General features: G+C 47.9%; 1 protein-coding gene across 1 annotated transcript in view; it reads left to right on the top strand.

Moving 5' to 3' along the window:
* si:dkey-32e6.6 (extracellular matrix protein 2) overlaps positions 1-11,068 on the top strand; it is a 51,364-nt gene extending 40,296 nt beyond the window's left edge. The window contains exons 9-10 of the mRNA XM_042304120.1: positions 4,293-4,619; positions 10,715-11,068. Coding sequence (XP_042160054.1) covers positions 4,293-4,619; positions 10,715-10,889 — 502 coding nt within the window. The 3' untranslated portion in view covers positions 10,890-11,068. The remainder of the gene's footprint in view (positions 1-4,292; positions 4,620-10,714) is intronic.
* The last annotated feature ends 1,559 nt before the right edge of the window (positions 11,069-12,627 follow it).

The raw sequence follows: 12,627 nt of genomic DNA, 5'->3' as shown, positions 1-12,627 counted from the left end.
GGTATGGGAATAGTAATGCATTTTATTTTGTAAAGTAGATTCTTGCATCAAACAAGGCAACATTTTCAGTCACCTCCTTGTCTGAAGGACAAGTGGATAAACAGGTTGATGCAAAGCCATGCATGTTTTTTCAAAAGGCTCATGGACCGTAGGCCTACATTGAACACCACACATTAGCTGCTACTGTAGGCTGAATGATAGAAAAGCTATTTCCATGTTAAAATGTTATGGGATGTATTTTCTCCATTTCTTTTGATGGTAGGCCACTCTGGTAGGCCTTCGTTATGAACAAATAGCCACAGTAGCCTACTCGACCTCTGTTGAAACTGTACATTACAGTGGGTAGAGCCTCAGTGTTCACAGTAAACGCTCTCTGGAAGTTGCACAACGTTCAAGTTTGTGCTCAGCAGACCTGACATTTGCTCAGTCCCCAACATTTTTGGGGGGGACATGGTTGGTGTGATTAACCTGTTTAGTGTAGTTAATCCTGGTTAGTTTTTGTATTATTTGGCAAGTCAGTTCTTATTTACAATGACGGCCTACACCAGCCAAACCCGGTTGACACTGGGCCAATGGTGCGCCACCCTATGGGACTCCCAATCACAGTTGGTTGTGATACAGCCTGGATTCAAACCAGGGTGTCTGTAGTGACACCTCTAGCACGGAGATGCAGTGCCTTAGACCTCTGCACCACTCGGGAGCAGTGTGGTTAGTCTGGCTAGCGAGCAACTTGCATAAGCCTGGTTGTATAACACTGGCATGGTACGTCTCAGCCCCAGGCAGATGAAACAGAGGAGACAGGGTGTGTGTGTGTGTTTTTGTGTGTGTTTGTGTGTGGCCGCCACCAGCTCCCTCTCCTGGTTCTCATTAGATCTCAGCTCCCTGAGGAGGAACGGACCATCAGATTGATTACTCTTGTCCGTGTCAAAGCACACACAGAGCCTTAGCCAGGTCCACTTGATAGTCAGTAAACATCCCTGGTTTGAAGTCAATGGGAAAGAACACTTATCTAAAACAATCAACAAAGACAGTATTGATTCAATAGTAATCTCTCCTACTCACTCTAACCTGTTTAACATAATCAGACAATTAAGTTGATAAGATGATTCCAATGGTGCATTTCCATACAGGATTTACCACAATGTTTTACCCCAAAAGCCACCATCTGTGCGGGCCGTCACTGGTGTCTCTCTGGGCCATGGCTACAACGGTCCTCCTCTGCCTCGGGGCCAAAGCCAGAGACCACTGGTACTTTTGAGATGACATTTACATGTCTGCGAACTGTAACACCTTCTCACAAAGCAACTGTTTTTGATGATGCAGAGGCTGTTGATTCTGCTCTTCATTGTCAGCCCTAGATATGGAAACACAATGTCTCCAGAACAACATTAGGGTGTAGACACCAGTCAAAAGGCAGCACAAGTGTGTGGGACTGGGTGTTTCTCCTCTCCTCTCCTCTCCTCTCCTCTCCTCTCCTCTCCTCTCCTCTCCTCTCCTCTCCTCTCCTCCTCCCTCCTCCCTCTCCTCCTCCTCTCCTCTCCTCTCCTCTCCTCTCCTCTCCTCCTCCTCCCTCGCCTCGCCTCGCCTCGCCTCGCCTCGCCTCGCCTCGCCTCGCCTCTCCTCTCCTCTCCTCTCCTCTCTCTCTCCTCTCCTCTCCTCTCCTCTCCTCTCCTCTCCTCTCCTCTCCTCTCCTCTCCTCGCCTCGCCTCGCCTCGCCTCGCCTCGCCTCGCCTCGCCTCGCCTCGCCTCGCCTCGCCTCGCCCTCTCCTCTCCTCTCCTCTCCTCTCCTCTCCTCCTCTCCTCTCATTAATAGCATATGGAGATAGGCAGATGCAGCCTGGCTGGCTATATTTCAGAACAGAGTTTAGTAAGCTGTCATAAATTCACTCTATGCTAGAGCTCCATTCCATCAATCCTGGTCACAGAGTTTCCGGTGTACATTTAAAAAAAACATGATTCTACATATAATGTTCTTACATTTTGGGACAATACAGTCTATCTGCAATGTGTTTTTTAACACATAGTGTGTGTGTGTGTGTGTGTGTGTACTGTGTGTGTGTGTTTTCATATCTGCGAATGTGTTAGTGTGTTTTTGGTTAAATCTGTCATTGTGTTCAGTCCCCTGTGGTGCTGCACTGTTTTCAGTAAAACCTTTACGGCTGTATTAATGTAGGATTTTACGACACCCCTGTTGACTTAATACCCCTAATACTCAGCAAAGAATTCCTGAAATCATTTTTGGACCTCGCTGAGCCTCTGCTATATGAATAACAGCTTGAACAAGAGAACAAACTTTTGTTAATACAAACAGTAATAATCAAATCCCAGATTTCCCTGCACAACAACAATTAGGGTTTATTTAAATAAAAACAGATTTATGTGGAGAAACATGAACGTTTTGTTGCTTAATGTCCCAAAGAGTACAAAGATGGTCACGATGAGCAGGAGGGTTGAGGTACCGTATATGAAATTGACATTATAACGTGAGTCACACATACGCCTCTCTTATCAACCTCACCAGGGGCCCCTGTTTATCTTTCTTCTCATTGGCTATACACCCTACTCTGCTTTGAGCCTGTTGGTTGTTCAGCCTCCAGTGTGTTGTGCTCATTGGCTGTTCACCTTGCTGTGCGTAAATGGCAGTAAGGTAACAGGAAATTAGATATTTGTCCTGCTTTGACCTGCCCTGTAAACTCACACCAGCTGCTTGGGGTTCTCTTACCCCCTACCACCCTCTACCCCCTGTCTTCCTGTGTTCTCTTACCCCCTACCACCCTCTACCCCTGTCTTCCTGTGTTATATTACCCCTACCACCCTCTACCCCCTGTCTTCCTGTGTTATATTACCCCCTACCACCCTCTACCCCCTGTCTTCCTGTGTTCTCTTACCCCCTACCACCCTCTACCCCCTGTCTTCCTGTGTTCTTTTACCCCCTACCACCCTCTACCCCCTGTCTTCCTGTGTTCTTTTACCCCTACCACCCTCTACCCCCTGTCTTCCTGTGTTCTTTTACCCCCTACCACCCTCTATCCCCTGTCTTCCTGTGTTATATTACCCCCTACCACCCTCTACCCCCTGTCTTCCTGTGTTATATTACCCCCTACCACCCTCTACCCCCTGTCTTCCTGTGTTCTCTTACCCCCTACCACCCTCTACCCCCTGTCTTCCTGTGTTCTCTTACCCCCTACCACCCTCTATCCCCTGTCTTCCTGTGTTCTCTTACCCCCTACCACCCTCTACCCCCTGTCTTCCTGTGTTATATTACCCCCTACCACCCTCTACCCCCTGTCTTCCTGTGTTATATTACCCCCTACCACCCTCTACCCCCTGTCTTCCTGTGTTCTCTTACCCGCTACCACCCTCTATCCCCTGTCTTCCTGTGTTCTCTTACCCCCTACCACCCTCTATCCCCTGTCTTCCTGTGTTATATTACCCCTACCACCCTCTACCCCTGTCTTCCTGTGTTCTCTTACCCCCCTACCACCCTCTATCCCCTGTCTTCCTGTGTTATATTACCCCCTACCACCCTCTACCCCCTGTCTTCCTGTGTTCTTTTACCCCCTACCACCCTCTACCCCCTGTCTTCCTGTGTTCTTTTACCCCCTACCACCCTCTACCCCCTGTCTTCCTGTGTTCTCTTACCCCCTACCACCCTCTACCCCCTGTCTTCCTGTGTTATATTACCCCCTACCACCCTCTACCCCCTGTCTTCCTGTGTTATATTACCCCACTACTACCCCCAAACACAGCATCCCGTTCCTCACCCCCTGGCTTTAATGGTCTATGTTCTGTTACTCCACTTGGCCACATAGCCCTAACCACTCAATTTCCACGTCCTATGGACCCTCACTACCTCCCACATGGCTCCGTGTTAATGATGGAGCAAGGGGCCCTCTCCTGCCAAATCATTGGGGAGAGAGTACACCCTTCCACTCCTAGCGTGCATGTGTTTCTGTAGAGAACAACACCTCTCCACTCCTCAATCTAACAGCCAAAACACTGGAAACTCCCAAGTCTACTGCTTCTCAGTAAACTCTACTTTCCGCATTATATCTGACCCAAGAGCTCTGTAAAACGTAGTTAGAGTAGCCATTAGACTGGTCCTATAGCTCTGATGCTGCTTTATAAAACGTAGTTAGAGTAGCCATTAGACTGGTCCCATAGCTCTGATGCTGCTTTATAATACGTAGTTAGAGTAGCCATTAGACTGGTCCTATAGCTCTGATGCTGCTTTATAAAACTTAGTATATTGAATAACCAAATATGTTTCTGTTTCTCTCTCTCTCTCTTAGTTCTCTTGAAGCCTTGGACCTCTCTCATAACAGCCTCACTTCAGTCCCCCTCTACCTACCCCGCCCTCTGCGTCAGCTGACCCTGCAACACAACTCCATTGGTCGAATCCCTGCGTATGTCTTTGGCCACCTGCGCCCCGGCCTAGAGTCCCTCCGTCTATCCCACAATGCACTAGGGGACGAAGGAGTGCAAGGAGTTTCTTTTGTGGGCATGTACCGATCGCTTGTTGAGCTCCTATTGGACAATAACCGTCTGGGGGCGGTGCCTCACAGCGTGTGGCAGTTTAGGAACCTGCAGGTGCTGAGGCTCGACTACAACCAAATCAGGTATGACTCCAGTGTTACCAATCTTCTCTACCGCTGTAGGTACTGTGCTCACCAAGGGTAAATGCGGCCAAACTGAACCACCACCTACAGTACCAGTACCAAGTTTGGAAACACCTACTCAAAGGTTTTTCTTTATTTTAACAATTTTATACATTGTAGAATAATAGTGAAGACATCCAAACTATGAAATAACACATATGGAATCATGTAGTAACCAAAAAAGTGTTAAAACAAATCATTTATTTGAGATTCTTCAAAGTAGCCACCCTTTGCCTTGATGACAGCTTTGTACACTCTTGCAATCTCTTCACCAGCTTCAACTGGAATGCTTTTCCAACAATCTTGAAGGAGTTCCCACAAATTCGGAGCACTTTTTGGCTGCTTTTCCTTCACTCTGCGGTCCAACTCCTCCCAAACCATCTCAATATATCCAAGATGGTGCAGCAGTAAGACGTGTTTGTTTTCGTCCCATGTAAATATGGTCTTTTTCAAATTTTTTTGCATACATTTCAGTCTCTTTTTTCAAGTTTTGAAAGAAATATACATTCCTGCAAACCGCCTCACCCAATGTGGTACGGATCAGCTATTTTTTTTAGACCTTATAACTGGAACCTCCATCAGTAGCTAGCCAAGTAATTAGCTACTAGCTATTTAGTCATTGTTAGCCACTGCTAGCGGTCTTTACCTTTAGCTCGGACTCCTGACATTTTAGCCTAGATAACCCGGGTAATACCTGCCGGTCTGCACAGCACGATACTAGCCATGAGCATATTGGACTGCTTTTTCCACTACAAAACCGGACTCCTGCCGCAAGCTCTGAACCATTACACCAGATCTTCGCAGCTAGGTAGTTGCTACAGAGGAGCTATTTTGGCTAACGCCCTTGTCCAGAAGCATGCAACAGTTTGCCCTGAGCTAGGCCCATCTCCCGGCTAGCAAACGAAGAACACCAACTACAACACTTCTCTTACCAATTGGCCTAGACCCTTTGTCGACACTGAGCCCCGCCGATCCATCCCGACTGGTCTGCAGGTCTGCTGACGTAACTCGGTCGATGTGCTCTCAACCGGCCTCTGCGTCGAGGATGTTTGGTGATGATCCATCTGCTAGCACCAAACGCTGTGTCTCCCGCTTGCTCAACGTAGTAATCGACTACCGAACTGTTCCTTGTTTCATCTAATGCTGCTCAATGGACCCTATGATCACTCGGCCACACAGCTGATGCCTGCTGGACTGTCCATTAACACGAACCGGAACCCCTAACAGAAGCTAGCCAGCTAACTAGCTACTAGCTGGTAGTCAGTTAGACACTGCCAGTGGTCATCAGCTAACCTTAGCCCGGTCAACTCCTGCCAGTCTCCACAGCGCGATTCAACCCAGAGCATATCGGACTGCTTTTTCTCCACATCTCCTCATCCTTCCGCAAGCTCTGAACCTTTTCACCTGGATCAGCGCAGCTAGCTAGCTGCTATCTGAGTGGCTACTCCTGGCTAACGTCTCTATCCCGAAGCAAGCACCAGTTAGCCGGGAACTAGCCTGGTGCTAGGCCCATCTCCCAGCTAGCTGAAGAGGTCCATCAGCCACTTCTTGGGCTACAATACCTATTTTGCCAATTGGCCTGGACCCCTTTTACTGCCGACACAGAGCCCCGCCGATCCATCACGACTGGTCTACCGACGTAATCCGCCCGAGGGGGTTTCAACAGGCCCCTCTGTCGCGAATTCCCCTGATGGACCATACACTAGCCTGCTAGCCTTACCCTGCTAGCTGCCTAGAGCATATCAGACTGTTAGCTGAAGAGGTCCATCAGCCAATTTCTTGGGCTACAATACCTATTTTGCCAATTGGCCTGGAACCTTTTACTGTCTACACAGAGCCCTGCTGATCCATCACAACTGGTCTGCCGACGTAACCGTCCGAGGGGGCTACAAGACTCTTTCATCGCGACGCCCCCCCCCCCTGAGACCCTTCTGCTAGCCTGCTAGCCCGATAGCTGTCTGAATCGCCGTGTCACCAGCTCGCCTAGCTACTCACTGGTCCCTGTGATGAGTCGGCTATGCATGCCTCTCCCTAATGTCAATGTGCCTTGTCCATTGCTATTTTGGTTAGTGATTGTCTTATTTCACTGTAGAGCCTCCAGCCCTGCTCAATATGCCTTAGCTAGCCCTTTTGTTCCACCTCCCACACATGCGGTGACCTCACCTGGTTTAAATGGTGTCTCTAGAGACAGAACCTCTCTCATCGTGACTCAATGCCTAGGTTTACCTCCACTGTATTCACATCCTACCATACCCTTGTCTGTACATTATGCCTTGAATCTATTCTTCCGTGCCCAGAAATCTGCTCCTTTTACTCTCTGTTCCGAGCGCACTAGACGACCAGTTCTTATAGCCTTTGGCCGTACCCTTATCCTACTCCTACTCTGTTCCTCTGGTGATGTAGAGGTTAATCCAGGACCTGCAGTGCCTAGCTCCACTCCCATTCTCCAGGCGCTCTCATTTGTTGACTTCTGTAACCGTAAAAGCCTTGGTTTCAGGCATGTTAACATTAGAAGCCTCCTCCCTAAGTTTGTTTTATTCACTGCTTTAGCAGTCTGCCAACCAGGTACAACCTCAAACCAGGTACAACCCCCTCATAGATATCCTCCTGACCAACCTGCCCTCTAAATACACCTCTGCTGTCTTCAACCAGGATCTCAGTGATCACTGCCTCATTGCCTGCATCCGTAATGGGTCTGCAGTCAAACGGCCACCCCTCATCACTGTCAAACGCTTCCTAAAACACTTCAGCGAGCAGGCCTTTCTAATCGACCTGGCCCGGGTATCCTGGAAGGATATTGACCTCATTCCGTCAGTAGAGGATCCCTGGTTATTCTTTAAAAGTTCTTTCTTCACCATCTTACATTAGCATGCCCTATTCAAAAAATATAGAACCAGGAACAGATATAGCTCTTGGTTCACTCCAGACCTGACTGCCCTTGACCAGCACAAAAACATCCTGTGGTGTACCGCATTAGCATCAAATAGCCCCCGCGATATGCAACTTTTCAGAGAAGTTAGGGACAGGCAGTTTGGAAAGCAAAGGCTAGCCTTTTCAAACATAAATTTGCATCCTGTAGCACAAACTCCAAAAAGTTCTGGGACACTGTAAAGTCCATTGAGAATAAGAGCACCTCCTCCCAGCTGCCCACTGCACTGAGAAACACTGTCCCCACTGATAAATCCATGATAATTGAGAATTTCAAAAAACATTTTTCTATGGCTGGCCATGCTTTCCACCTGGCTACCCCTACCCCAGGCAACAGCTCTGCACCCCCCACAGCAACTTGCCCAAGCCTCCTCCATTTGTCCTTCACCTAAATCCAGATAACTGATGTTCTGAAAGAGTTGCAAAATCTGGACCCCTACAAATCAGCAGGGCTAGACAATCTGGACCTTCTCTTTTCAAAATTATCCACCGCAATTGTTGCAAACCCTATTACTAGCCTGTTCAATCTCTCTTTTGTATCGTCTGAGATCCCCAAAAATTGGAAAGCTGAGGGGGTTGTCCCCCTCTTCAAATGGGGAGACACTCTAGACCCAAACTGTTACAGACCTATATCTATCCTACCCTGCCTTTCTAAGGTCTTCGAAAGCCAAGTTAACAAACAGATCACCGACCATTTCGAATCCCACCGTACCTTCTCTGCTATGCAATCTGGTTTCCGAGCTGGTCATGGGAGCACCTCAGCCACGCTCAAGGACGTAAACGATATCATAACCGCCATCGATAAAAGACAATACTGTGCAGCCGTATTGATCGCCCTGGCAAAGGCTTTCGACTCTGTCAGTCACCACATTCTTATCGGCAGACTCAACAGCCTTGGCTTCTCAAATGACTGCCTCGCCTGGTTTACCAACTACTTCTCAGACAGAGGTCAGTGTGTCAAATCGGAGGGCCTGCTGTCCGGATGTCTGGCAGTCTCTGGGGGTGCCACAGGGTTCAATTCTTGGGCCGACTCTTTTCTCTGTATGCATCAATGATGTCGCTCTTGCTGCTGGTGATTCTCTGATCCACCTCTACGCAGACTACACCATTCTGTATACTTCTGGCCCTTCTTTGGACAATGTGTTAACTAACCTCCAGAAGAGCTTCAATGCCATACAACTCTCCTTCATGCCATACAACTCTCCTTCCGTGGCCTCCAACTGCTCTTAAATGCAAGTAAAACTAAATGCATGCTCTTCAACCGATCGCCGCCCCGCCCATCCAATATTACTACTCTGGACGGTTCTGACTTAGAATATGTGGACAACTACAAATACCTAGGTGTCTGGCTAGACTGTAAATTCTCCTTACAGACTCACATTAAGCATCTCCAATCCAAAATTAAATCTAGAATCGGCTTCCTATTTCACAACAAAGCATCCTTCACTCATGCTGCCAAACATACCCTCGTAAAACTGACCATCCTACCGATCCTTGACTTCGGCAATGTCATTTACAAAATAGCCTCCAACACTCTACTCAGCAAATTGGATGCAGTCTATCACAGTTCCATCCGTTTTGTCACCAAAGCCCCATATACTACCCACCACTGAGACCTGTACAGTGGGGCAAAAAGGTATTTAGTCAGCCACCAATTGTGCAAGTTCTCCCACTTAAAAAGATGAGAGAGGCCTGTAATTTTCCTCATAGGTACACTTCAACTATGACAGACAAAATGTTGGGTCATTGTCCAGTTGAAAAACAAATGACTGTCCCACAAAGCACAAACCAGATGGGATGGCGTATTGCTGCAAAATGCTGTGGTAGCCCTGCTGGTTAAGTGTGCCTTGAATTCTAAATAAATCACGATAGTGTCACCAGCAAAGCACTATCACACCTCTTCCTCCATGCTTCACGGTGAGAACTACACATGCAGAGATCATCCTTTCACCTACTCTGCGTCTCACAAAGAGACGGCAGTTGGTACCAAAAATCTCAAATTTGTACTCATCAGACCAGATTTCTTCCCTTCTAATGTCCATTGCTCGTGTTTCTTGGCCCAAGCAAGTCTCCTCTTCTTATTGGTGTCTTTTAGTAGTGCTTACTTTGCAGCAATTTGACCATGAAGGCCTGATTCACACAGTCTCCTCTGAACAGTTGATGTTGAGATGTGTCTGTTACTTGAACTCTGTGAAGCATTTATTTGGGCTGCAATTTCTGAGGCTGGTAACTAATGAACTTATCCTCTGCAGTAGAGGTAACTCTGGGTCTTCCTTTCCTGTGGCAGTCCTCATGAGAGCCAGTTTCATTGTAGCGCTTGATGGTTTTTGCGACTGCACTTGAAGAAACTTTAAAAGTTCTTGAAATTTTACGTATTGACTGACCTTCATGTCTTAAGTAATGATGGACTGTTGCCAAATAGGGCTATATTCTGTATACCACCCCTACATTGTCACAACACAACTGATTGGCTCAAATGCATTAAAAACACAAATGAACTTTTAACAAGGTACACCTGTTAATTGAAATGCATTCCAGGTGACTACCTCATGAAGCTGGTTGAGAGAATGCCAAGAGTGTGCAAAGCTGTCATCAAGGCAAAGGGTGGCTACTTTGAAGGACCTCAAATATAAAATATATTTTGATTTGTTTAACACTTTTTTGGTTACTGCATGATTCCATATGTGTAATTTCATAGTTTTGATGTATTCACTGTGTATTCAAAGTATGTACAAATATATAAATGAGTAGGTGTGTCCAAATTCTTGACTGGTACTGTATAAATGTAAAATCAGGTTTGAGTATATTAAGACCATGATGGCTTTAGCTATTACCACAATAAATCAAAGGAAAACCTCAGACTGAAGCAACCACAGCGTCAGGATCAGTTGAGTTCGTCTGGCACTGCCCTCTCCCCGAGGCTATGTAAGAACCAATCACAGAGCCCAGTATCGGTGAGTGAACTCACGTTGCCGTCCTGTTAGAGCACAGAACTAATCTCAGGCTAATTATCCAATCAGAATGATTGTTTTGGCAGGGTGCCCAGAGGGGCCGTCAGACAAGGACAGACACGTATTCACAAGAGTACACATTAAATAACGTTTTTACACTGTGTGTGTTGCTCGCAGGTCTGTGGCGGTGGGGTCGGTGTGTCACTCTCGTGTGGCGGTGCGTTCGGCCCTGGCCTCTCTCCACCTGGAGAACAACCTTATAGAAGAAGACATCCCCTCCACTACCTTCAACTGTATTCAAGACCCTAGTAGTGTGGTCACACAGCCCCAGGAACACATACAGGAAGTGTAGACCAGCTTCTCCATGTATAGATGTTCCACTGAACCATCATTAAACCTCCCTATTTCCCCCTATTTCCCCACCTCCCTTTCTTCACTAATCACCTATGTCATCTCGTCATGTATGTAAACTCGTGTTTGTGATGTCACAGTCGATGATGATGATGATGATGATAAAGATACTAATTTGTACCAGTACAGTTGTGTTACCTTACTCTAACAGAAATTAAACTACTGATGTCTGTGTATGAAAATGCTCTAGCGGTTGAGAGAGAATATTAAAAAACAGCTATTCCAACCTGTGTATTTAAGGGTCTGGGGGTGGTTAGTCTTGGGGCAGGTTAGACGTATACCAGGGGCAACAGGGTAACAGTGTCAGTGGGAGATCTGAGGGAACATTGGGAAAGAATATAAACATCATACATGTTCTCCACCCTGAGTCCAGCCATATAAACATCTCCTGCAGCATCTGACGCGTCCTGTCATGTGAAAACATAGAAGGTCAGGTCAGCCTGGGTGGCAGGGTTAGGGTTGGGGAGGGAGTCTTTCTCTGTGTGTCTGAGCTGACAGGGCTGGCATCATTTCTCTGTGGCACGTGGTGGATGGGAGTGTGTTTGTGTTGGAGGAAGGGCGGAAGACAGTTTGTGTGTGTGTGCACCTTTGTGTCTGTGTGTATGTGTGCGTGTGTGTTTGTGCACGTCAGAGAGGGTTAGAGGCAGGGAGTGTGTGAGCAGGATTCATTATTTGTGTTAGCAGCTGGAGAGAAAGAGGGAAAAGGGGAAAGAGAGAGACATGAACATAGAAAGACAAGAAAGAGGGAGCTGTTCAGACTAGCTGCCCTGTTGAGAGAATACAAATACACTGTATAGGAGGGCAGAGGAGTAGAGGAGGGCAGAGGAGTAGAGGAGGGCAGAGGAGGAGAGGGCTGAGGAGGAGGAGAGGTGGGCAGAGGAGGAGAGGAGGAGAGCAGGGCAGAGGAGGAAAAGAGGGCAGAAGAGGAGAGGAGGTCAGAGGAGGAAAGGAGGAGAAGAGGGCAGAAGAGAGGAGGAGAAGAGGGCAGAAGAGGAGGTCAGAGGAGGAGAGGAGGAAACGAGGGCAGAAGAGGAGAGGAGGTCAGAGGAGGAGAGGAGGGCAGAGGAGAGGAGGAGAAGAGGGCAGGAGAGGAGGTCAGAGGAGGAGAGGAGGAAACAAGGGCAGAAGAGGAGAGGAGGGCAGAGGAGGAGAGGAGGGCAGAGGAGGAGGAGGGGAGAGGAGGAGAGGAGGGCAGAGGAGGAGAGGAGGGTAGAAGAGAGGAGGAGAGCAAGGCAGAGGAGGGCAGAGGAGAGGAGTAGAGGAGGGCAGAGGAGGAGAAGAGGGCAGAGGAGGAGAGGAGGGCAGAGGAGAGGAGGCAGAGGAGAGGGGGGCAGAGGAGAGGAGGAGAAGAGGGCAGAGGAGAGCGAAGATAGGAGGGAAGAGAGGAGATGTGTTCTGAGCTCAGAACTGGAGCAGTATTCTCTCACAGAGAGTTAAGTGGGCAGTAAAGGAGAGTGAGAAGGGAGGAGAGAGACAGAGGGAGTTGGACAGCTGGAGTGGGTTCTGAGCTGCTCTCCTATTTGGGAACTGAAGCCGCAGGAGCCCTGGTGTCCTGCCAACCTTATTGACAAAGTGACTTTACGAATCTCAATGTTCTTTCGGTTGTTCTCCCTCCCCCTCTCTCTCTCTGTTACATGTATTCAACAGTTATAAAGAAGTTCACAATGACCCATTCTTCT

The sequence above is a fragment of the Oncorhynchus tshawytscha genome, linkage group LG22 (genome assembly GCF_018296145.1).
Source record: "Oncorhynchus tshawytscha isolate Ot180627B linkage group LG22, Otsh_v2.0, whole genome shotgun sequence".
Classification (NCBI taxonomy): domain Eukaryota; kingdom Metazoa; phylum Chordata; class Actinopteri; order Salmoniformes; family Salmonidae; genus Oncorhynchus; species Oncorhynchus tshawytscha.
The sequence above is the reverse complement of the archived record's forward strand: the minus strand, read 5'-3'. Positions and strand labels throughout refer to the sequence as shown.